The sequence below is a fragment of the Homalodisca vitripennis genome, chromosome 7 (assembly GCF_021130785.1).
Source record: "Homalodisca vitripennis isolate AUS2020 chromosome 7, UT_GWSS_2.1, whole genome shotgun sequence".
NCBI classification, from domain to species: Eukaryota; Metazoa; Arthropoda; class Insecta; order Hemiptera; family Cicadellidae; genus Homalodisca; species Homalodisca vitripennis.
This window is the reverse complement of record NC_060213.1, coordinates 113,320,171-113,347,500: the sequence shown is the minus strand read 5'-3', so window position 1 is coordinate 113,347,500 and position 27,330 is coordinate 113,320,171. Positions and strand designations below refer to the sequence as shown.

At 30.3% G+C, this 27,330-nt stretch overlaps 1 protein-coding gene across 1 annotated transcript in view; it reads left to right on the top strand.

The window, feature by feature from the left end:
• LOC124366216 (rap guanine nucleotide exchange factor 4) overlaps positions 1–27,330 on the top strand; it is a 965,043-nt gene that overhangs the window by 569,510 nt on the left and 368,203 nt on the right. The window contains exon 2 of the mRNA XM_046822602.1: positions 22,008–22,150. Coding sequence (XP_046678558.1) covers positions 22,008–22,150 — 143 coding nt within the window. The remainder of the gene's footprint in view (positions 1–22,007; positions 22,151–27,330) is intronic.

Here is a 27,330-nt window from a genome sequence, read left to right as displayed (position 1 = left end):
TACATTCAAACAAGTGATGTAATTTGCTTTTTACTTCTTTGTTTTTACTACTCTCAGACAAAGCAACCTATTGTGTAAAGTTATAAAATTCTATTTGAAATACAATTAGTTAATTTTAATGGTAAATGAAGGTTGGTACAATACGGTCCAATCTTGAGATCATACCTTACACTGCTTGAGAGTAATTAAGAAACTGTATTTTAACTTTTAAAACAAAAAGTATTGTAGATTAATGGAGTGTTTTTAATGCTTCCTCGATTATAACTTGTAACAGACTCTATTATGATTCATGGTGAATGGAGAAAGATAAACGCATCATATATTTTCGTTCTCTGGGCTGATTAGAGGAAATTTAAAAATGTATCACTTGAGAAAAAAATAACATCATTTATTAGAGTTGTTACATTACGATTTGATCTAAGGTTATATTCTTTTTTTAATCATGGTTTATTTATGACTTTTTGTTTTAGAAACTCAAATCAGTCATTTTATAAGATTGGTAGACGTTCTTTTTCAATGAATTAGTTTTAATAATTATCTTTTCATTTTAAATAAAAAATTAAAATCTTCTTTAATAAAACGTATTCGGTGAAACCAATCGGAAAAATATAAGAAAATTTAAGTACAAACAGTCTCAGAACCATGGAACAAGCCCATTAGCTCGTCACTAAATCAAAATTTCCAAATGGATTAAATTTAAGGTGACTTAGTCAACAAAGTGAAATTTTAAAAAAATCAAATCATATGTTTACCATTCTACATTTCATTCTTAATTTTCATTTTCTGTGTTAATGTTTTATGTTTATTTTACTTGTTCCTATAGCCCAATTTATAATTAGTAATTTCCTGAAGGCTGGTTAAACGCATTTTGGAACTTTAATATTTTCTTGATCATTGACTGTCAAATTAGTACTATAGGCTAATAATACTACAGTGCAAAAATCTTAGGGTATATGCTATTACTTAATATCATTAGAAATAGTTTGTTCAAATAGCCTAATTTCGTTACATATTTTCATATCTTCTTCCTAAGGTAACGGTTTAAAGTACAAATATGAATCCTTATGAACAAATATAAAAATGTGTAAATTTTAAAGCCCATATTTAAAGTGAAGTTTAATTTTCGAATGCATTATTATTAATCTTCCCTCTAGTATAATTAACATGAATTATGAATATTATTTTGCATGCCAAACGATTTTTATTTATTTTGAGCTCGTGAAATAACATTGACACAGGTTTCTAATTATCAAGATTAGCTCAAATATGGGAAGTAGGATATTCTCAAAAGTAGTTAAGGTAGTCAAGTTGTCTGTTGGTCCTGCTTAAGATAATGCATGATTACCCTTGTGGATTGGAGCACCAAGTATAACCACTGCCTACTCCATCCTATCCATCAGTTAATTAGTGCTATTATGATCGATAAGTGATATGTTGTCATGTCACTTACAGTAGACTGGGGAATATATCATCCTCGACTTGTCCAAATAGGGATGTATATTTGGGGACCTGGAAAGATATTCCTTTCATCTACAACCTACGTACATACACGTTAAAGGGGCTAAACACCAACGCGAAAACGTGATTTATTGAAAATGCCTAACTTTATTATACAGTATTATCCATTTATATCTGCTAATAGAGTTATAAATGTTCCTATTAGAATCATCAGTAAATATTCCGAAAACCGTTGCACACATTTGGTGATTTCGAGTTCAAATTTAAAACACAAATCCTCTCTTTTTAATTTCACTTATTTTAAAAATAAGTTTATATACATAATAATTATGTGCATACACTGAATACTGTGTATATAGAGCCACAAGCCGTAACTAACATAAAGATATTGGCACGACCAAAACATTATATGCAGATAATATGCAAAATACTTATTACATAACAAATGTAAAGAACGTAATGGGCTTTAAAACATGGATTTAATAACGTTATTGAATCATGTTATACCAAAGCATCTAAAGTATCTTTATTTATCATTTATATTGTACCGAATGACGATAACACATGGGGGTGGTGACTTCTGAGGTCGTAGTAAGAAATACTCGAATTTCAAAGTTTACTTATAAGTTCAATTTAATTAATGAAACTTACAAGCACCACTTTTAGTTGGTAAATTATATGTATGCCTTGCCACGCTGCTGCCAATTAGAGTACAAGAACTAAAATTGTATATCTAATAGGTGGGCCTAAAATATCCAATGTTCTATGGAATTATGCCTACGATATTTTACTTTATAAAACTTTAAGGTTTTACTTCCCTTCGCAATACGTAGACTCACAACTCGGGCGTCGGCGTCTTGGCACGAGACATTGAAGCTGTAGTCTAAGAAGGGTTATTTCTAGTCGGTAATTACTAGAAGAGGAGTAGAAGTTATGAAAGTGGTAGCCATCTACTCAAATAATACGTGAGCTCGCCTAAAGCAAATTCGCGACGGTATTAGCCATTTAATGAGACAAAAAACTTATCACGACAACGTGCTCGTCAGAAGGATGACGCCACAACTTGTATCCATTTCAATCAAGCAAATAAAAGATCTTCAAGGGTAAGTTACTTTACTATTTACAACTTTACTTTACGTGACATTCATTTTTATGTTTGACATCAAAGGGCTAGTTTAATAATACGAAAATATAAATTTTACTTACGGACATAGCGCGCGAGGTGAAATCGGTCACGTAGTTGGGCTGCTACGAGGGGTTCCAATAAAATATTCATATGCGTGCCAATTAGGTAGTTAGTCCGTCGATAATTTAGTTCCGGAACATTGGATAAAAAATAATATTAAGTTCTACTGGCTAACTAGGTTGTGAAATGTTGCATTATATAAAATGGACTTAACTAACATTACAATATTTTCATGGACGCTATAAGTTCTAATATTAACAAATACGTAGGGTACCATTATATTAAACACTTGCCAGCTTATATGGCAATATGTGTTAAATTTGAACTATATACACGAATTAATTATGGATATTGGACTATAGTTAGTGTGACATACTAAATCAAGGGTCTATTTTCTGTTGTTTCTTATGAAATACTATACAATTTGAATGGGCGTTATGACTAGAAGGAATGAAAAACTCATTTCTGTCATCTGTCTGTCTTTCACGTGATATCTTCAAAAGGAACTACCCTGTAGACTAGAAGTTTAAATAATGTTCCATTTCTGCGTAGACAACATCGAGTTAGATGATTCAAGATAGTAGGCCACGGTACAATATTTAGACGATGGTTAGTGAACTCGTAAACTAATAATGGTAAATAAAGTTGTAAAAAAACTGAGTATAATTATATTTAATGTTAAAAGGTAACATATGTTTAATTTAGCATATAGAAGTGAACAATAGATTTGAAATTTTGCATTCTCCCTTAGCGAATCCTATTACCAGACACTTGGGTTCGCCATGTATTTGACTGCAATACAATACAAATGTTTACATAATATTAAATCTTTAGTATTATATTTTCTTATCATTAGTCCAACTTAAAAACATGTGTTGTATCAGCTTTATACAAACGTTAGTTTTCGTACATAAAAGCTATTTTTAATTCAGAGTTCTATTTTTATGCTTAATTAATGACCAAACGGATTGTTAACAAAAAATACTATAAAATAATTAAATTATTAAAAGACTAAATAACTAAACTTTTATAAAACTGTCGAATTTACTGAATGTATTACAAAGGAATAAATATTTTATTTATATGTAGTGTTTTTGTTCAAAATTAATATACATACTATTATTCATCACTCTACCTAATGTCTAAAAGTTCGTCTAATGTGAGAAACCAACCTGCTTGGCACAATCTAGGAAAGTAAATCACTAACGACAATTTTCCTTTCTGCGGCGTTCACAGTTCCTTTAGTGACTACTGAAAGCAGACGTATTCATTGTTTAAAGTTAATAGACAGATTTTAATGCCATAGATATGACTAATAAGAACATATCTATTTGGTATTTGTTCATAAAAAAACCAGTGCAGTTCAAGGTGCACATACAACTACTGCCTTACCTTCCATATAACTTAAATACTAATATTTACTTTTTTAGTTTTGGCAAAAATTAACATAGTATTTTTGTATCCCTGAGCAATGGAACATTCAGTATTTATAAACACTGGAAACTTCTATAAGCTAGAACGCTGTTTCTGTAAATGTGTCACTACTCGATACTGAGAGGGAAGTTGTTGTTCACCTACAAGTTTAAAACTTCTGGGCGGAAGTCGTAAGTTCCTTCCAAGGGTTATCGGTTAGAGGATACGCCTGATCTGTTCGACTTTATTTATCCCTCGATATGTTGAAGAACAGTCATATTAATCGAATGTGAATGTGTGTGTTTACATAAACCACACTTTACTACATGTACCAAAACATTTTAAGACATTCACATCAGACTAACCATAATCTGCATGCCTACAATTCCACTTTCTCGCTACAATGTTCTGAAGTTTCATATCTCCAAAAGTCGACTTCATCCTTTACTAGACATAAATTGGCAATACTGTTTTGTTATCAATATTACTAAGAAACTTTAATAAAAATTTAGTTATACAATTCATAGGCAGTACCATCAAATCAGTCTAAGTAACAAAATTTGGGTTGTTTGCAAGATATTATAAAATTACTACAGACTCAGTGTTCATTAGAAAAGGTGGACTTGAAGGGGCGGAAAATTGGACATGTACATGTATGTGTTTCATTTTGCGATTTGCAAGTAATTGTTAGTTAAGAGTACGCCTTGCCTTTATCTTTTCGTGTTTGTACTTCAGTAAAGTTTTTCGATGCTCAGCCCTAATCAATAATGGTATCACACACAAGACTCAATAAAAAAATCACTATCTAAAAGCACATTGCTTAGCCAGATTTATGCTTATTTTTAACAATACTTTACGTTTTAAAAGTAAACACGGAAGCGAAACTTATACCGTATACTTTAAACTTCTGTGAAAGCAGAAAGTAAATTTAATTAAAAGTTGTTTCTCCTCATTTCATTTAAATTAAGGGGATATCCGAGTTAAAGTAAACGTTTCTGAAACTTTTTACGTAGTATTTTGTTCTTCTGCCTACTGCTGATGCTATTTTGAGTTCGGATGTTATAAAAGTAACATAGGTTCTTTTCAATATTTACAGGTTTTGACATTATAAACAGTCATATAGCAAATTTTCTACTCAAAGTGTGCTTGGGGAATAAAAAGAACACCTAAAAATATTCAGGAATTATATTCGACAAGAGGGTAAAATCGTGAAAGGACGCATATAAAACATATTTAACGTACTTATTCGTTCTGCTATCTATGAAAAATTTTAAACAAATTTAAAATAAGGATCATTTTTTTTACTCATCAGTCATATCAAATATTTTTTACAGGAATATATTATAGTGGTAATTTATATCTTTCAAGCATTTTTTTATCATTAATATCAGTGCCTCAGAAAATATTTATTATAAGGTGGCCTGTCTTATAATTCCTGAATATTACAGGACATTTTCTTTCTCCACTAAATTGTGTTCTAGATAAAAATGCACGAGACTATTTACCGCAAACAAATAAAACAATTCATGTAATCAACTATTTTGTTCTATTTGCTTAATTGTGCATATATTCAGTTAATTGCACATATAAATACTTAATTTAAATTCCATTTTCTTCTGTCAAATATTATACAATTATCACTCCCCGAATCAATAACCCACATGTATACAGCAAAAAGCTTATTTTCAGATTTTTCATATGATATAACTAATGTAACCAAATATCCTTATCATGTAATCTATCTTTTGAAATTACCTTTGATAACCTCAGAAACGCAAATTTTAAATGCTACGAATATAAAATTAAAAAAAAATCCATATCAAAACAACTATATTTTTAGTTTTGCGGGTAACAGGACACGTACTCTTCATTCTTTTACTTTTTACCTTTATCCTGACTGCACTGCATTTCTTTCATTTGTTCATGTAAAAAAGTAATATTGACTGAATGAATCAAGTTAAGTTATATACAATTCCCAAATTTAAAGAAACCAAACTTACAAATTAAAATCCTATTTAAGTAAAACCATTGGATCTTACATATATTTCTTAGGAATTCAGTAATTTTAATCGTTCTTAAAGAACACCTTATGGGAACAAGAAATACACTATGATATTGACAACACAGGTCTAAAATTACTAATATAAAACTAGTCTTAATAAAATTATAAGTATAATTAGTCAGTACAGTAAGTATTTTTAAGTAAGTAAAATCAGTAATTATAAGTCTTAATAAATCAATTATTCAACCCTCAATCTTAATAAAGGTGAACTATTGTGAATATCATCATAATTCCTAGTATTGATTCTTAAATTAACTCAACCCAAACACTGGTTTTTTCCATTTTCTTCATGCAATACAAAAATATACTCAAAGTTTTATGCCAGCCCATCTAAATAGTATAACATGTAGGTAACCTGTTTTGTGTATGCATTTGTACCTAGTGTCGAAAACATAACAAAAATTATTTCAATATGATGTTCTATCTATATAGCGCGGTGATCATCCTCATTATTAGACAAGGAGAAAGTGAAAATCGATTTTGTATAACCATTAAGTCGGCTTTGCTGACTAATATTAAAATTCAAAGGTTTCCATATTCAAGTGATTGTTGACTTAAGGAAGTTCTGCATAGTTGTAACACAACTGCACAACTGTTGCAGCGCGTGTAAGCTCGTCACGTAGTAAAACCTGGAGCACGTCTCAAACTACCCAACGTGATCATCTTGGCCTCAGTATTATAGTTAGAGCAGTGCTCCCAACTGGCCAGTTTTATGTGTGCCATAAAAATTTCAAAAATTAAGAATTCAGTATATAAGTAAATGCAATAATTTCTGTTGACCTAATACATTTTTAAACTCAAATTACTCTATAACACCTGATAGCTCCACAAGCCTGGGGCAAATTTGAGAAGAATCTTTTATATATGTCATCTTACTTTACTGACTTACGCGCTTGGTGCCATAACTAAAATTAAAGTTTTCCAATTAACACTACAACAGAAACATTGCTTACAACATTAAATTCTTCAAATGTTGTGGCTTTGATGTAGAGAGACTAAGACTAGTAACTAGAGTTACTAACCCGATGTTAAAGCTAAAACTGCCAAAACAATATACAGTACATATATGAGCATATGAGAGTTTAAAGGTGCGAAACTTTATCGTGGTTAATTATATAAAAAACGATGTGAAGAGCATTGATCAATATGGTTTCTTATTCCCGACTTTCCAATTTACCAAAACTTTGAAGTTTTTTTTTTGTTTTTTTTTTTAAAGTTATATTTATTGACTTATTTTTAAATACTAACGTGTCGGAAAGCTGTCACTATCAGAGACTTTACTGCTGAAATCTGTCTGAATAGATCCAAAAGAGTTTATGTCTATAACGAAACTTTGCATCGTAGCGTTTCAAACGAACGACGTACGGGGGCACCCAATTCCAGGAGTCGATTCTGTAATAGTGTCAGATTGCACACTCTGCAATAAGCGAAACGTGAAATGTAGTTGAATTAAATAGGTCGTGTAGGCAATGTGGTGAGAATAAACACTGATAATCATCTAAAGAATTTAGTCTAGACAATAGAGACGATGGATTTATTTCATTTATTCTTTTATTTAAATGCTGTAATAAAGTATTTTTTAGTATTTTTATATATTTTGGACTCGAAAAGTAAACAAACTAAAGTGGTCATAGATAATTTAATTACTTTTTCATCTATTCACTATTTATAATAGAGAAAAAAACACACACAAACACCGACAAGTAGAAGTAGAGTCAAATTCTACCTAACGTGTCCAAAAGTTGAGAAATAAAAATTAAGAATGGAATGACCTAGAGGTTTCAAGATGGATTGATCTTTAAAATTATAACGGAACGGGGTCAAAGTTGAAAAAACCATTAAACACCATTAGGTATTCATTACGTTAGTGACAGCATTAAGGGACTTAATCAAAAAGTTTTAATTACATCATTACAGAGATCTTTCAAGGTGTACTTTTACTGTCAACTAACGAGTACGAAACATGAATACAGAATGACGATGTACTATGATTTGTAACAAGATGGCGTTTCAACTGTAAACAAACTTCTTAATATAAAGAGAAGTTTTAAATAGAATATTTTATAAAATAATAACATGACGATGCTAAATATTGTTGTAATACTATTATCAGACCGTGAATTAAAACGAATTTATCTGTGGCAAACTCAAGACCGAAAAATACATACCATTTAATTCGAACTCCCTTGAGGCGCTTCTCTCGTTTATTTGTTCCTCCGCTTGTTTCCTCATTATAAGATTTGGGGTTGGTTCAGTTACGTTCATTTGTTCATTTAAATCATAAAATCCAACTATAATATTTATTTAAAACACTTAAGACAGTTAAAACTAAATTAAATGCTCATTCTTGACAAATTAATAAACAAATGAGGTAAAGTCAATTTAATTCTGTAATAATCAGTATATAAAAGCTGATTTCACACATCTACATTTGTTTGAATTTAATTGATTTATGAAATATGCTACTTTTCCAGTTATCATAACACATATATTTTTACATCTTAGTCATTAGAATTAATCTTACAAGATTTGGGGTTGGTTCAGTCACGTTCATTTGTTCATTTACATCATAAAATCCAACTATAATATTTATTTAAAACATTTAAGACAGTTAAAACTAAATTAAATGCTCATTCTTGACAAATTAATAAACAAATGAGGTAATGTCAATTTAATTCTCTAATAAGTAGTATATAATAGCTGATTTCACACATCTACATTTGCTTGAATTTAATTAATTTATGAAATATACTACTTTTCCAGTTGTCAGATCACATGTTTTTACATCTTAGTCATTAGGATTAGGCAGAACACATGGGTTTAGAATATACCCACACTCCCGCACTGTCTAGAATATAACATCATGAATTTGAACTGTTATTTTTTTTTTACTCTCAATTTTATAAGAGATATTATTTTTAAAACAATGAAATTACTAATAAACTGCTAACTTTGTCGATTAACATAGAATCTTATCTCTTTTAAACTCTGAAGTCAAGAATAATTGCAGTATTATATATTTTGTGCGTCTTTAATTTTCAGTGAAAAATTCGAGTACATTTTATTATAATTTTGAATACAAGCAAAGTTAGCATGAAAATCGCAGATCGTAACAGTTACTGAGTGAGTCTTAGATATTGAATATCCATGCCATGTCTTTGCAAAATTCGTTGACGTTTGCTTAGTTATTACAGTGCATGAAATTGAAATACCCGGACACACTGAAATGAAATTTAGGGATTTAAAACTTAAACATAATATATTAATTATATGTTAATTTGTTCATCTAATCTGCTTTATTTAGGAATTTACATTTACCGCTTGATTTAAGTAATAATTAGTGTGTTTAAAGTCATTTAGCAGAAAACACCTAAATTCAAGGAAAAAAATTGTTATATAAAAATTAAAATTTAATTCAAACAATAACGTAAATAAAACTGTTGTATCTTTCTTTCAAATGTAAAAAAAGTTTCATAATGATAAAATATTACAATATTACAGGAAACAACCTTATAAATAAAATACACAGATGACAAATTACTGAGAAAAATGCAGTGTCAATATAGAAATAAACGAAATGAACGTAAATCAAGCGGAAAAGTCCAGTGGTAGCACAAAAGCAGTAATAAGTGAGACCACTGTCGCTGGTTAGTGGACAGCGTGATGTACGTTCCACCCCTATAGCATATGTTATGGTTCGAACTGGAATTCAATGTTTAATCCAGTTTGGAATTAATTAAAAATTCCTCTGGAATTGTATACACTTAAGAGGTAAATAAATCTGAAATATTCTTATTTTCGATACGAAGAGACCACACGAAAATAAATCATCCAAAAATGCCTACTTCTATGTGTGGAAAAAGGGAATTACTACAGTATTATATATTGTATACAGAGTACTTTCTATGACTTAGTTCTAAATGGCAATATAAAATAAAAAATTGCTTGAATAAGTAAAAAAATTAAACGATAAACTTCATAAAGGAAAATAATAGTTCACTAACAACCATTTTTGTCAATGCTTAATATAATAATAATAAAAAAGAAAAAGTACACAATGTACCCTACACCAAATAAGAACAAGTGCAGCTGGTATCTTCCATCTTACTTTCCTGTTTTATTGACAGTCCTCCTTATTTCCATATAGGTGTATATCTAAATGCGTAATTTCTTCAATCGTTCCTTTTTATTTCCTTGGTAACCCAAAACCGGAAATAAAACTTATTTAGAGGCATACAAACCCAATATTACCTCAAACAATAAAAATTGGATATTCCCTCTCCTTTCTCTGGTGTCTTCATGTGGAAATTCGTTTATATTGCCGGGAACCCCAGGATTAAATATGAATATTCATGAATGCCACTCAGGATATTATCCATACAAGATATCGATTATTTAAATTTGATTTTTACAGTTCAAATCTGAAATATAACATGGATACTTCTTGCGTATCTTATTTTAACGTAGTCTTTAATCAAAGTAATTCTCATTCATGGTTAAGATTACATGATTATGATCTGGTATATTACGTTGATTTTTATTATTCCAATTACATTCGTGTCACTGATTACAAATCAAATAGTTTTTTTAGTTGTGTTAGCATATTGTTAAAGTACTGAAACATACAAACTAGTAAGGTTTTATAAACGTGGCATTTTCACATAGAAAAAGTATTTATATTTTATATGTAAGGAAACATATAGATTAGCCTTATTGGTCGGAAGTTAGCGGAGCTTATTACTATAGCCTGGAAAAATTTAATTTTTGTCAGCCTGTCTGTGTGGACGATATCTTTAAAACGTACTAACTATAGAGAACATTTTCTATACAGCATCATTTGGTAACCAACACGGAATTTTATGATAATTCTTGCTCCCCATGTGATGTTGCTGATAGTACGCAAACATTTTTATATTGGTCTAAAGATAGTGGCCATTGGGTTAGTGAATCCGATTTCTTTATGTGAAAATGTTGAGATATTGTTTGAAAAATCATATGGAGGCATACACAAAAACACTTAAAGATGTGAACTTCCAAATTGTCCTGGTTTACCAATAGTATTAACCATTAGTTTAATTTTCTAAAAGTTAAAATAAACTCACTGTTTTTGTTTGTGCCTTCTATATTATGTTTTAGATTATTAAAACGCTAAAATAATGCTATTCCTTTCGAATAATATGAAGGAAATTTTCTCTATTGGTAAAATAATATCGCCTGCATTTAAAATATACGTTCGATAACATAATCGTAAGATGCAATATAAACAAATTATAGACGGTTTATTTTGAAACACACAACAAATACCTCTACAGCTAAAAAAATTAAAAACTAAGCGATGGCGTGTTTTAAAAGACCTTTTAAGTAATCCGTGTGACGGAGCGTTCACAGATCTCTCGCCTTAAGATTTTCTAAAGAGAAGGAAAAATAGAGAAAAAGAGCTTGGACCCTTGATCTCAGTCTAAATTTTTTCCTTGTCGTAGCTTTCAGACAAACTAATGGGACATCTTTAAATAATCTAATCATTAATTTCTAAAATATATTTAATAAATTGAATTGAACTAAAACTACATTTTGCTTTTAAAATTGTTAATAGTTCTTACTATTCTCTGTTTATGTTGAATGCAGGTATTAAAATTTATTAAAGACAAAGTAACTGTGATTTTAAACTATTCCAAACTGTTCTCCTTCCTCATAAAACAGTTCGTTCAAATAATGAAGCAAATTATGTTCAATAAAAGCCCGTAACTCAACAGTCGAACTTAATCAAAAAGTTTAGTTTCTTTACATTTAATCAAGCAATGTAATTCGGTTTTTACTTCTTTGTTTTAACTACTCTCAGTCAGTTTGTAAACTATTGTGTAAAGTTATAAAAGTGGTTTGAAACAATTTTAGTTATGTAATTAAGAAACTGTTTAATTTGAATTTTATAACAGGGAGTATTGTAGATTAAAGGAGTTTTTTGTAATATTTCCTCTCGATTACAACTTGTAACAGACTCTATTATGATTCACGTTGAATGGGAAAGGATAAACACATCATATATTGTTCTCCGGGCTGAATAGAGAAAATTTAAAAATGTAAGAGTAGAAATTAATTATATAAGCTCTTGGAGCTGTTACAGTATCATTTGTTCTAAGGCTCTACTCCTTTTCAAAATAATGTTTTATTTATTACTTTTCGGTTTCGGAACTAAAATCAATCAATTTAGAATAGATTAGAGTAGATAGATGTTTCTGTCTAATAAATTAGTTAAATATTAAACATTTAAATATACATCCAAAATAAAGAATCACGTGCTCCTAGTATAATTTCAAGTTTGAATTTCCAAGTGTAGTAATAGGTTACTCAATGTTTATTTATGATAAGTTACAAGATATAAAGCAGTATGCTATACCACTCCATCAGACTAAATAGAAATTTGGTCATTCTGATTAGTGATAGATTTCAATGAAGTTTAGACAAATTCTATGGTTGGACATGGAATCTACTTCACAGAATTCATTCTTGTCTAAAAGTTTAAATTTTAGATTGACTCTTATCTCACTACACGATAAATTAACTTTTGTTTTCAATAAGTAAGGTTTCATAGTTGACATAAAATTTCCGGTAAGTTAAGGAGGGTATTACAACCAAGAGTGTTGCTGAAATCAAGTTTTGCCACTAACTTGTAGTACTAATTTCCCACTCTATTTATTTTTACTCTATAAATGAAAATTTCATATGTTAAAATCTTTTATTATTAAAAATTTTAGCTTGCGTACACATTTAATATTCAGCTGTTTTTTCATTTTAAAATTGAAATTACAAAAAAATTATGGAAAGTTCTTACTGAATCTAAAATTATTGTTTAGTGTTTTCTTTGTTTAGTAATAACAAACCTAATACAAGTCGCTACTTGCAAATGCGTAAAGAGGATCTGCCGGAAATTCGCCTAAATCTAAGAACCAAACTACTTCCCACAGTGTCGAAAGTAAATCAATAACGACAATATCCTGCCAGCGACGTTCACAATAATTCAGATTATCTTGTGGGATGATTCAGATTTAATCTTCGCTCTTGATTAGTTCATAACTGTAAACATCGTTTTTAAATTAATGGAAATACATACAATATGTGTTTTTATGTCTTCCCGGTACATTAATTGGAACCGGTTCCAGCAGTATTTATTAGCATACCCTCTCATCGCGCCAGTGTGTTCGGCAACATTAAAGTGTTGCAATAGGAGTTTTTTCGTGAAGAAGATTCGTTTTTTGTGCATGTGGTTAAATTGATATTTTAGGGTAAAATTAAATTAAATTCCTATAAGAATCAAATAGTAATTCTTAGAAGTGATTCAACGTTTGTTTCTGTCTACTACTCAACACTATTGTACTTATTTATGTATATGCAATAATTGGCTGAGCGTTAGATAAGCTCATACTCTAAGGGATGGAAGTTTTTATCTCTGTCTGTCTGACCACGGGTGATCTTGGGAAAGATCTGAAATAAGTAAGACTTTAAACTTTTTATGATGCCTTATGTTTGTAATAAGCAACAATAATATCATGACGCACGTCACTCCATGGTAATTTTTTTACTGTCTCTGGTAAACATTAAATATATTTCGGTAAAAATATAAGTATTTTTCACATCTAGGAAATATACATTTAGGAAGCCGCTGGTCCAGAAATCTTTCAAATTACTTTCTGACTATAAAGAATTACCTCAAACGTTTACCAAATTTCTTGTTAAATTGACACATATTTCACAAAAAGTCATTCAGCAAGACACCCGGAGGAAAACATGAATTCTAGGCTTACATAAGGCTCTCCATCATCTTTCTCTAGCCCATCATCAGACTTGCGTATATTTTAAAGTTAATAGACGGATTCTAAGACTCTAGATATGACTAAGCAGAACAGCTTGTACTTCTCCACCTAAAACCTGTTTTAACCACTTCAAGGTGCACACATAATTACTTCCTTGGCTTACTTTATAATTTGTCTAATAACGCAAATTTTAATATCACTGAGCAACAGCTCACAAGGTTTCCGTATACTCTGGAAACTCCTATAAGCTAGAATGCTGATCTTTAAATGTCTCACTTTTAGACACTGAGAGGGAAGTTGTGGTTCACAGACAAGTTTAAAACTTGGTAACTTCTGGGTGGAAGTCGTAAGTTCCTTCCGAGGTTTATCTGTTAGAGGATACACCAGATTTTTTAACATTTCTTGTAAAGCAATGAGAATTGGTATATTAATCTTACCCATGAAAGTCTGATTTTCAAGTGATTATAAGGTTTTCATCTCATCATGATGTCCCCACAAGGTGTCAGAAGAAAATCTTAAATTAGAGCTTAGGTCGATATGTACATCAAATGCCTTTTTTAGTAGCACACAATGCAGAATACTTAATATCTTTTTTATTTATATAAATTCATTTAGTTGTGTTATTTGGTAAACGAGTCGATAGTTTTACACCTTCCCTCCAAATACCCGTACCTACCATTAATTGACTAACAACAAAAAACAACTTAATACATTACTTTAAAGTCCAAAACAAAGTTCTTAGCAATTTACGAACATCTTAATTGTAATGTAATTGGTTAAACAGGGTGCAGCATGTTTCAATTAATAGTGACGATTTGATAGTCTATAATTAATGATGGCTCCAGGTCAATATAGAGTGTCCCTCCTAAGGGGGCCGAAAGCCATTTTCTAGGCTCAGAACTTACTTACTACGGATACCAGTGTATTATAAAATACCTGTACTTACTGAAGAGGCAGTTGTAGGCAGATCATTTCATAAGAACGTGTTTAAAAATTAGGAATTTTCAGATTCTTATTTCAAATAGCATATTATATTCCTAATCTCTGCCTAGGATTTAGATAAGTTCTTACATATCCAAATCAACTGCGTCCCAATAAGACAATTCACATAATATGTTTAGATGTACAGTAGCAAACCGGTTGGTTACTTGGTATAATATTTTATATTGTTACTTATGTAAAACAACGTTTTTCTTATGAGGAATGAAATGTCCCTTATATTAGAAATGGTTGTTGTTTCTTTTAGTTTATGTGCTTCTTTATTAATAACTATGGAAGTAATAGATCTCAAATTATATTCAACTGAAGAGAAATCAGTAACTCATATCCCTTCATCTAAAAAATAATCTAAGTACTAAAGGACCAATACTGATTTTATAGCAACAGCGGAATACGGTGTGAAATCTTGCATAACATTCATACATCCAATATTTGATCTCAAAGTGTGATTGTGTAATAAGAAGAGTAACAATCTAAAATATTTAGGAATTATATTCAACAATAGGATGAAATCGTTAAAGTACGCATATAAAACTTATATTCAGTTTCTCTATATGTACTAATATCTATGGAAATTTTTGTCCAATTTCAGTCATTTCATATTTCAAATATTTTATACAAGAATATATTATAGTGTTAATTAATATTTTTCTAGCGACTTTTTTGCAATATTAAAATATATGCTTAAACTTCTCCGTCAATTTAAAAATGTAGAAGCTAAAAATAACTCAAGTTAAGTAATTTTAAAATTTCTATCCTAATTTTAAAATTAACCAAAGTTGAGTCTTAAATATTAATTTCTTACGGATCAGTCGCTGCTATGATTATTTCAGGCAACCGCATGAGAATAAGATACGTACACTATGATATGTAAACATGGTTATGAAATGACTAATATATATGACACGTTTTAATAATAGTGCAACTAAACCATTTAGTCAACCCTTAACCCTAATAAAATATCATAAGTAATACAACGTTTTTAAATATTATTTCTTCAACGACTTAAACCAAAACACTATTTTTTGTTTTTACTTCCTACAATGTAAAAATTACTCAAACTGTGATGCTTTTTGATTAAATTTATTCCCAGTGTCATTAAAAACATAACTATTTAAAGTAAATATATTATTATAGTTATATTTTACATTGATCATCCGCACTATTAGGCAAGCAGAAAGTGAAAATCAAAGGTTTATAACCATTAAGTTGACTTTGCTGATTGATATTATAGTTCAAAATGTTCTACATTCGAGTAGTTTGTTCGTCAGGAAGTTCTGCATAGTTGTAACACAACTACACAACTGTTGCAGCGCGTGTAAGCTCGTCACGTAGTAAAACCTGGAGCACGTCTCAAACTACACAACGAAGTTATCTTGACCTCCGAGTATCATAGTTAGGACAGTGCTCCCAACTGGTCAGTTTTATAAATGAGTACCCTGAGTTTTTACTCAATTTAAACAAAGTTAAAAAGTTACGAATTTAGTATACAAGTATTTGCAATAATTTCGGATCCTATAACAACTTTTTAAACTCAAGTTAATGTTTAACACACACCTGTTAACTCGAAAATCCTGAAGCAATTTTTCAAATATTTTCAGTAACAAGTTATATTTAATATTAGTTTTCAGGCTGATGCGTCATAACTAATATTAAAGTTACATTTTACACTACAAAAAAATGTACTTACAAAGTTAAATTATGCAAATATTTCGGCTTTGATGTTGAAAGATATCTTCAGTAATTTAAGCTGGTATCAGGGTTGAAACTGTCAATAATACTTATTATTCTATACAGTTAAGTTAAAAGGTGCGACTCGTTATCGCGATTGGCTGAGAGTTAACCAACCAACGATCAGTTTAACCAAAATTGATCAATGTGGTTTTCTTTTTCAGGGCTGACAGCTTTCCAACAATTTGACGCTCTCTTTTTTGTTCAGGTTAATTAAAAGTTATTAACTGACTTTTACATTCTGAATTGGCTGTTATTCAAAATAAAGAAGTAGGTTTGTGTAATTCATTTAGGGCTTCAGAAGTTTGGTTATGTAAAATGGACAAAGCCCTCCTTAATATTATGTACATTCTTATTATTATAGTTACCTCTTTGTTGTCAAAAGTAATATCTAGGGTTTTCTGTTAACAAAATGTCATAAAATTGATTACAGAATTACATTTTTATATAACATATAACACAGCTATGATGGGAAGGATTGATTTAATGTGAAAGTTGAGTTCAGCTACTTTACACTCCGCTTATTGAAGCGTCTAAAATATGTCTATCACAGACTTGACTCCTGAAATCTGGATTCCACATCTTAAGAGATCTAAAAGTCGGTGACGAATACATGCAAAACGAATTCTGTGCATCGTGGAGTTAAAACAAACAACGGCCGTGGACTCCAGATTCCTGAAGTCGAGTCTGTGATTATTAAAAACAATGTTGTATGAGAAATCGCTGTGAATCATCTCACAAGTTTAGACTACACCAGAGAGGCGACGGATTTTATGTGAACTGAGTTTCATTCAATCTTGTAAATAAACCTGTAATATAGTACCTGTTTTAGTATTTTTATACATTGTAATTCGAAAACTAAACAAACTAAAGTTGCCTTAGATATATTTTAAAACTTAATTTAATGTATTATCACAAGTAGAGTTACGGGCAATTTCAATCGTATGAGAACATGAAGTAGAGGCATAAAAATTAAGAATCGAATGACCTAGAGGCAACGAGATGAACTGAACTTTAGAATTATAAAGTAACGGGGTCAAAGTTGAAAACACCATTAGGTATTCATTCCGTTAGCGACAGCATTAAGTGACTTAATTAAGAAGTTTTAATTACATCATTAAAGAGCTCTTTCAAAGCGTACTTTTACAAGTCAACTAACCAGATTGAAACGTGAATATAGAATGAAATTGCACTATGTTCTGCAATAAGACGACGTTTTAACTGTATATAATATTTCAAAACATAAATAGAGATTTTAAATAGAATATTTTAGTAAAATAGAAACATGTTGATTGTAAATAATATTTTAAAACTACTTCCAGTTTTTGGATGTAAACTGATTTGTCGGTTGTAAACGTAACTCAGACAAAGCTATACGACTTAATACAAATTTGCTGGAGGCGCTTCTCTCGTTTATTTGTTCCTCCGTTGTCTTCGTCATTATAAGATTTGGGGTTTGTTCGTTCACGTTAATTTATGAAATTCATTTGTTCCATTACATAATAACTTCCGACTTTAACATTTATTTATTACTTCAGACAGTTAGAGCTAAATTAAAGGCAAGTTCGTTAAAAATTAATAAATAGATGAAACAGAGTGAATTTAATCCTCAAATATTTGTATAAAATATATGTATTCATACATCCGGTTCTATTAGTGTTTTGTCTGAACATTGGTATTTTAATTTGTTCTTTTTGTAGGTTTTTATTCGAACTGATAATTTTTCGCATAAGAGAAAAATACATTAAATGCAGGCATCATAATTCTTTAGAGGCAGTTTGATGTATGTTTGCCATCTTTTATAGCCTATGTGTTTGAATTCCTCCAGTAGATGAGTGCTTGAAGAGTTCACATCTAGGAGGTTTATTCCAATCTGGGCAATTCAATGGATGTCCAGGAGCGGCACATTACTTGCCGCAAATTTAAAGAAAATGAGAGGTCTAATCGCTAGATCTAGGTGACTGTTTAGAATAACTGTTAGGAGTGGGTTGGGCTTGTTTATTTTTTATAGATTTTATAAGAGTAAACACTGAATGTGGAAATGTGGCCTCTCCTGCCTGCTTTGACTGAAATAGGCTGAGTCAGACATCGCTTCTACTTCTTTCAAGGTTTTGTGACTAAGAAGAAGGCATTTTTCCTCTTTTCAAGGGATATTGATAAGAGGCGGCCCTAACCCTAACTGAACCCATCCAAAATTTTACTACTTCGGTGCAAGCGCTATAGTCATTTAGGACTCAATTATTTCAATGAGAGGAGTTTTCTCATCTTCTTGCCCTAAGCGAACAAAAATGGGAAAATATGTTTTAATTCAAATAGTAAAAATCAATTAAGGATTGTGAGACTTTCCCAATTATTAATTTTACAGCCTATAAAAATTGTTTTAACCTTTAAAGTACTTTAATTAAGATTTATAGGACTCATAGCTTTTTTCTGACTGTTGGAATGTCTATAATTAAACTTCATGACTTTCAACTGGCATTAGTTTATCTTTTACTCTCAAATTGGTAACGGTTTTTTAAAGAAAGACTAATTTAAACAATCTTGATGTTACTAACCAACTGTTAACTCATTCGAATAACATCGAATCTTGTCGCATTTATACTCTGAAGTGAAGAATAAATGTAGCCTTTTTATGTCCGAGTCTTTGATTCATTTTGATTGAATATAGGGTATAGATTCGATTATTGTCTACTGAAAGTTTGAAGACAAGCAAGATTGAGGCTGAAAGTCAGAAAGCGTTAGTGAGTGAGTCCTTGTTATTGAATATCCGTTACATTTTCTTGAAAAATTCGATAGAGTTTGTTTAATTATTACAACATTTGATATTTTAGTAACCCACTAAAATCATGTATGCAATTAATTATTACCTAATAATACATTATTTTCTCGTTATTTTTACAATGAAGAATTATTTTGAAAAAAATCTTGGCTTTAATTCATAAGTTTAATGTAACACTTTAAAACTATAAATTGATAATTATGATCCTCTTTGAAACCAGGTAAAGCTTTTCAATCTCAATGTAACAATAACCATCGTAAATATTAAATAGTAGCCTAGGTCTTTACCAGAGATAATCCTTAAGGTAAACTAAACATTTTTTAAATTATTATTTAAAATTAAATGACAAATCACTGAAAAAATGCAGTGTCAATATGGAAATAAACGAAATGAACCTTAATCAAGTGGAATGTCCGGTGGCCTCACACAAGCAGTAACAAATCATGGCGCTGTTTAGTGGACAGGTGATTTATGTTCTACCTCTATAGCACATGTTTTGTTTTGAATTACGATCCATTGTTTAATCCAGTTTTTTTACCTTATATAGATTGTATGACATATCTGTTCTAATAGACATATTTTCCAAATAAGAAATATTTGTTTTTACCAGCTACAGTTTTTTAGTAAAATTCCGATTTGCATTTTTTTTGTTTTTCTATGTTGTATCCTTGATGGAAGACACAAGGGATTTTTTACCACAAAATGCATTTCCACAGTACAATTTAATATCAAAACCGCTTTCGCTGGTCAAGAAATCATTAATTGAATGTAAACAAAAAACATGTGTAAATACAAATACAAAAATATATTTTATACTATTTTTTTGTATTTTATTCAACACAAGCATGTGTTGCGCATCATTTAACAACACATGTTCTCAAGGCTTAGGATCGATTGCACTCAAGCCTTCCGGTTTTAGCTCATCTAAGGGTGACCGCACTAACGCATTTTCCAAACGAGATTATATTGTCGGGAATCACTGAATTAAATATGAGCATTAATCAAAGCTACTCATATTCCTACAGGAAATCAGTATAAATGTGTTTCATAGGTTGCAAATCTGAAAACTAACCCGGGTGCTCCTTACAGATACTATTTTATATTGGCTCTTTTTAACGTGAGTTTTATTTAAAATCAGATCTTGCAATCTCACATTTTTGGTCGATTTGGTTAAGATACGAATATTTTAATCATTCTCATATCACTTCTTTCCGGAGATTGCTTAATATATACGCTGCATAGGAGCCCCAACCCTCTAAGCTACTCTTCAAACCTCTCATATTTATTTACAAATATCGGCTTGATAATATGATACGGTTTGACATTTGATTAAAAGTACACCCTAAATAAACGGGTTATATTTATATAGTTTGTATATTTTAAAGCTTTTCAGCTTGTAAAGTAGCTCGATTTGTAACCGTTTTTAAAAATGTGTATATTCCATTAAATTTACATGGCATACATATCAAGTATATAATTATATTTCATGTAAAATTAAAAACTATTGAAACATTAAGTATTAAACCGTTGTTTAAAGAAATGTTTAAGTAGATTATATACTGAACTGCCTTTTTTTGTCATTTTCCAAAATATTTTCAAAATTATTGAATATCCTAACTAATCAAGACCTTCAGACCAAAGAAAACTATGTTATATTTATATATATATATATATATATATATATATATATATATATATATATTATTATGTTATTAACTCCACTTATAGGGTTATCTATAAATATTAAAGTAATGAAAGTAACTAAAACCCTTTAAAATAAAACTTTTTATTATATACACGTGTTCTGTTTTTAACCATGCATGTTTTTAAAAGGTCCACATGTATTATATCTAATTGTTTATTATTTATTTATTTAGAGGTTAATGGACACTAGTGATGGTTAAAAACCGAAACACGTGTATTTAATAAAAAGTTTTATTTTAAAGGGTTTTAGTTACTTTCATTACATTTATATATATATATATATATATATATATATTTATATATATTTATTTATTTATTTATAATTTTATTGTACATTATGATGTTTCAGAGCTCTTTTTTGGATGTTTTAGAGAATCCTTCCTAGAGTTATTAAAGACTTAATTATAACTATAGTTGGATTATTAAGTATTTTAAGTTGTTATTCTGTACGATAGTAAATACGCTTGAATAGGTTTTAAATAATCATTTTATCTTTTTACAATAAGAATGCAGCCTTTATCCTCGACTTGGTAGTTAATAAATGTGTTGTCACCTAATTAATTGTAATTTTTGCGCTGATATGCTTGCGTGCTACCTTCAAAAAGTTGCAATATCTAGGTAATTTTTCACTCGACAATTTATCTATCCTGGCACCCCAATATCTCGATATTCGCGGTTAGTGAGGTTCCGCTTCTGTAAATCTATAACGTTGCCCGGATTAAAGTGACACATCGGTCTCTTGCTGTAGGTTTAACTGAAAGGTATAAACTGGCCAGAAGTGATTTCTCCTGGGAAAACAATAGTGTTACTTCACTTCATTATGTAAACAGTTTTATTTGTTAAAATATGTTATATTTATTATTTCAGGCCGGGGGACCGTAGTCTAAAAGATGTGGAGGTCATCGCCACCAGACTACGAAGAGTCGAAACTCTTAACCGTCTCCCGCACAGTGTCCTACAACAACTAGCGCTCTCTGGGTATTATGAAGACCTTGAAAGAGGAGTTACTTGTAAGTAATTTTTATCTCTGAGAATATGTTTCTCAACCATTATTATTTCTATCAATCAAAAACTAGTTCTTGGTTAAACATTTGTAATAAACCCACGTCTTTCACGAGTGTCTTCGTTTGCTTGAAGAATAGTAACATCCAATTTTAGTAATTTCCGGATGCAGCATCTCTTAAGAGATAACAAGATCTGCTCGTCAAGGAACACCGTAATAAGATGGAAATGTATTCAGCCACAAAATGACATGATATCTTCTATAGAGTTGGCGGAGTAATCTTGCTTAGCCTGGGGCTAAGCCAACTTTAAACCTCGCACAAAACCAATCTTCTCTCGTAGTTTTGCCTACCCTGTTCGTCCCCGGAAATAACCACAAAAGGGGGATTCAATTCGGTGTCGGTGTAGTTTAATTTATCTGTATAGTGCTGCATTAATATAGTGAAGAATTAACAAGAAAAGTTATCAGTTTAGGTTTCTTGGATTTTTATAGCAACGTATTGCTGTCGTATCTTTTTAAATAAGATTAGTTGTGAATAATGTATCAGTTAAAAGTCTATAAGTATATAACTGGGAAAATTTTTCATTTACACCAATAGCCTAGTGTGAAAACATAAACTGCTTTAAGCTTCATGATTTTTGCCTTTAATTATTGGAAAAAATGGAACACAGCGTACTACACATCTAACTACTTTATGCTAACATCAAGTCTATAGTAATAGAACCCTACAATTATACTATCCTCAATGCTATGTTTTTAAAGCTGAAATGATTAACAGAAAAATATTTATAAATATGCTGTGTATACTGTGCTTGATCAATCTTTAAATTAATAAATTTCTATTTTATTTCGTATTGCACTGTATATTCCTCAATAAATAAAGATCATGTAACTTTTAATCCTATATTTCGTAAATATATTTTTAACAAGTGTTTGCAGAATTTTCTAACAGAGAAAGTTCTAATAGAATTCTTTTCATGCATATAAGATAGCACAGAAAGTATTCAAAGCCGTGATTTTTGCTATAATATTTTGTTTAACTTAATAATAAAAAAATATTTCAGAAAGCTCATTAAATTAACTTTGAAACAATATTACATACTTTTTGAAAATTTCCATTTTCAAAGCCTTTGGCCACAAAGACCCAGTTATGCTATTAAAAGTCTATACAGGCCAAATATTTTAAATGCAAGATATTTACTATATTTAGAATAATATATATTGATTTTTTTTCTAGGCCTTATTACTATTTTAAGATAATATTCCTTAAATTAAAAGATATTCAAATAAAATTGAAAATATTTCCACAATATATATAATTTAACATACAGAGGTAAATATTTTAAAGAAAAAAGAAAAATTTAATCGCAAAAACATAAATCCGTACATATAAATTAAAACAGACAGTTAAAATAAAACAAAAGCGGCATTTATCATTAGATTTGATTTGTCACATAATTACAGTATAGTTAAGAAATATTAAAGGAAAAAGAGCCTACATGGGCCTTAATGGTCTGTGGGTACATTTTAGACAAAACATGTAGGTTTATTATTTTTATCTAGAGCAGTGTGTTGATTAGTTTTATAAAACTTTAACAGAATGAAATTATCTGAAGTGGAATAAATTATGGATACGATTTAAGAATTATGATAATTAGTCATACTGAACATACAATGAACAAAGCATTCATAGTGAAAAAATTAAATAAAATATGATATTCAGTTACAGAACATGAATTTTTCTAATATTAAGCTTGGAGAGAAGAGGGGTCAGAACCGTCAGCCTATCAATGTCAGTCTATAGTCAACAGAGATAAGTGAATCGGCCTCCTCTCTGCTAATAAGAATCAGAGAGTAATATTCATTTGACTATAACTTTTACTTTTTTTCTTAAACACTTTAAGAGAGAGACAATAGAATAGCTTCAAGTGTTTCTTAAAAGAGAAGAATAATTATGATACACATATACATATTACCCATCATAATATTTATAAGTGCGCTTTAAAGTGTAAATATATGCACCTTTTTAAGGGGTTTTAAGGGCTGGATGAACTCTAGTTTGAAGCTGAAGTTTAATTAAGTTTGATGACAAACATAACATTGTAGTTAACTAGGATGGGTCCGGTCCCAGTCTGATCAAACTACCCGGAGTTGTGGAGACTGCTAACTTAAATTGAATTGTCCCTTCTATTTCACTGTTGCGAAACTTCGTTCTTACTATAGAAACCGTTGTCTACGGGTCTAACCACTAAACTTGTACTTAGAGAGGAAAAGGAGGGTGAGAGAGAACTGAAAGGTAGTAATGGTGGTAGGAAGGGAAAAGAGAGACACAGAATGTGTGTAGGTGAAGGAGAGGGTGAAACAATATTTAAGGTTTTTTAAATTATAAAATCCTCTTCAAACAGTTAACTTAAATTTATACGCACAATTTTCCTCAAATGATTCGCAATGTGAATGATATTTTCTTGAATTATCATTTATAATAATTTATGGTATTTAAATCAGCTATTAATATATTTGATTAAATATTAAAATATTTATATGATGTATTATTACGGGTTTTACAATTTTAAAACGTGAAAACCTGGGGATTTTTCATATATACAAAATTTTTAAAATCACTTATAAATTCTGCTTACTTCGCCACAATTCTTTCGAATCCTGGTTTTTGAATCCCACGTCAAATGAAAAAAAGTTTGTCACAGATTTCACAAACTTCAAACGTTTAAAATGAAATCACTTGCGATATTTCTTTTCGTTACTAACCTGTTCAAAAATGTTCTGTTACAGATTCCACAAATTATAAACGTTTAAAATGAAATCACTTGCGATATTTCTTTTCGTTACTAACCTGTTCAAAAATGTTCTGTCACAGATTTCACAAACTTCAAACGTTTAAAATGAAATCACTTGCGATATTTCTTTTCGTTACTAACCTGTTCCAAAATGTTCTGTCACAGATTTCACAAACTTCAAACGTTTAAAATGAAATCACTTGCGATATTTCTTTTCGTTCCTAACTTGTTCAAAAATGTTCTGTTACAGATTCCACAAATTATAAAATTTAAAATGAAATTATTTGCGATATTTTGTAGTGTTCTGAACTTTTCTCATAAAATTACATTACAATTCTTACAATTACAACGGAAAAGTACAAGGCGGTTACTTGTAAATTTATATAATAAATCTATTGTGTAAATATCATTTCTTTGATACCAGGCATATTTAAATAGAGAAAGACTCCAAAGAATGGCTTTTTTCATTCATACCACGAATATGCTTATTTAACTTGCAAGAAGAGCAAGCCATCTTAATATATTGTACGGCTCAAAAAGGTACAACAACTGTTACAGGTAGATACAACGTGGTATAGAAGGACCCGAGGGAGCGTAACGGCAGACGAGCAGACGGACAGATATATAGACTATCATTTGAGCTTTTAACCATAAAATCAATGTTTCTTCCTTTGGCCAAGAGGAATGTACAAACCTCGTTTCAAGCCTATAGTATCTTTCTATAATCGCTTATCAAATTTACGGACAGGCGGACGAAATACCATATGATCTTTTAACCCCAAAATAAATATGTTTCTTCCTTTGGCCAAGAGGAATGTATAATCCACGTTTCAATTCGATAGTATCTTTCTATAACCATTTATCGCATATACGGACAGGCGGACGAACTATCATTTGATCTTTTAACCCCAAAATAAATATGTTTCTTCCTTTGGCCAAGAGGAATGTATAATCCACGTTTCAAGCCTATAGTATCTTTCTATAACCATTTATCGCATATACGGACAGGCGGACGAACTATCATTTGATCTTTTAACCCCAAAATAAATATGTTTCTTCCTTTGGCCAAGAGGAATGTATAATCCACGTTTCAAGCCTATAGTATCTTTCTATAACCATTTATCGCATATACGGACAGGCGGACGAACTATCATTTGATCTTTTAACCCCCAAAATAAATATGTTTCTTCCTTTGGCCAAGAGGAATGTATAATCCACGTTTCAAGCCTCTAGTATCTTTCTATAACCATTTATCGCATATGCGCGGACAGGCGGACGAACTATCATTTGATCTTTTAAACCCCAAAATAAATATTTTTCTTCCTTTGACCAAGAGGAATGTATAATCCACGTTTCAAGCCTATAGTATCTTTCTATAACCATTTATCGCATATACGGACAGGCGGACGAACTATCATTTGATCTTTTAATCCCAAAATAAATATGTTTCTTCCTTTGGCCAAGAGGAATGTATAATCCACGTTTTCAAGCCTATAGTATCTTTCTATAACCATTTATCGCATATACGGACAGGCGGACGAACTATCATTTGATCTTTTAACCCCAAAATAAATATGTTTCTTCCTTTGGCCAAGAGGAATGTATAATCCACGTTTTCAAGCCTCTAGTATCTTTCTATAACCATTTATCGCATATGCGGACAGGCGGACGAACTATCATTTGATCTTTTAACCCCAAAATAAATATTTTTCTTCCTTTGGCCAAGAGGAATGTATAATCCACGTTTCAAGCCTCTAGTATCTTTCTATAACCATTTATCGCATATGCGGACAGGCGGACGAACTATCATTTGATCTTTTAAACCCAAAAGCCCAAAGGTTTATTCCTTTGGCCAAGACGAATCTATAAACCTCAAGTTTCAAGCCTATAGAACCTTTCTATCAAGAGTTATCAAACATCTTAGACGGATAGACGGACGGATAGCGTTATGATTGCAATAAGGTCCTAAATACTTTTTGTGGCAGTTGAAAGTTTGTATTAATACTCCTGCATAAGTATATAAAATTTAATTATAAATAGTTTCTAAACAAAAGTATACCTTGCGTATTATATCTTTGCAGTTTTAAAAATTATAAATTAGGATTTTACGTATGTGTTGTTATATTTATTGTTATTTATATATTCTCTCGTACAATTTAGTTAAATATATATTAGAATAATAGTTATTTTTATAGTTCATTTGAATGTTGAATTTGAAATACTTAAACGTGACCTGATTTGCTCTGAAAATCAGTGTATCTGAGAATCGCAATTACGAATAAAAGAATTTTTATTTTATTTTGATATATTTATTATTGTTACTTTAACATTTTTGTACAATTTTAAACCATTAAATATTGAAGCCTTACTATTTGATAATAGCTCCAATGTC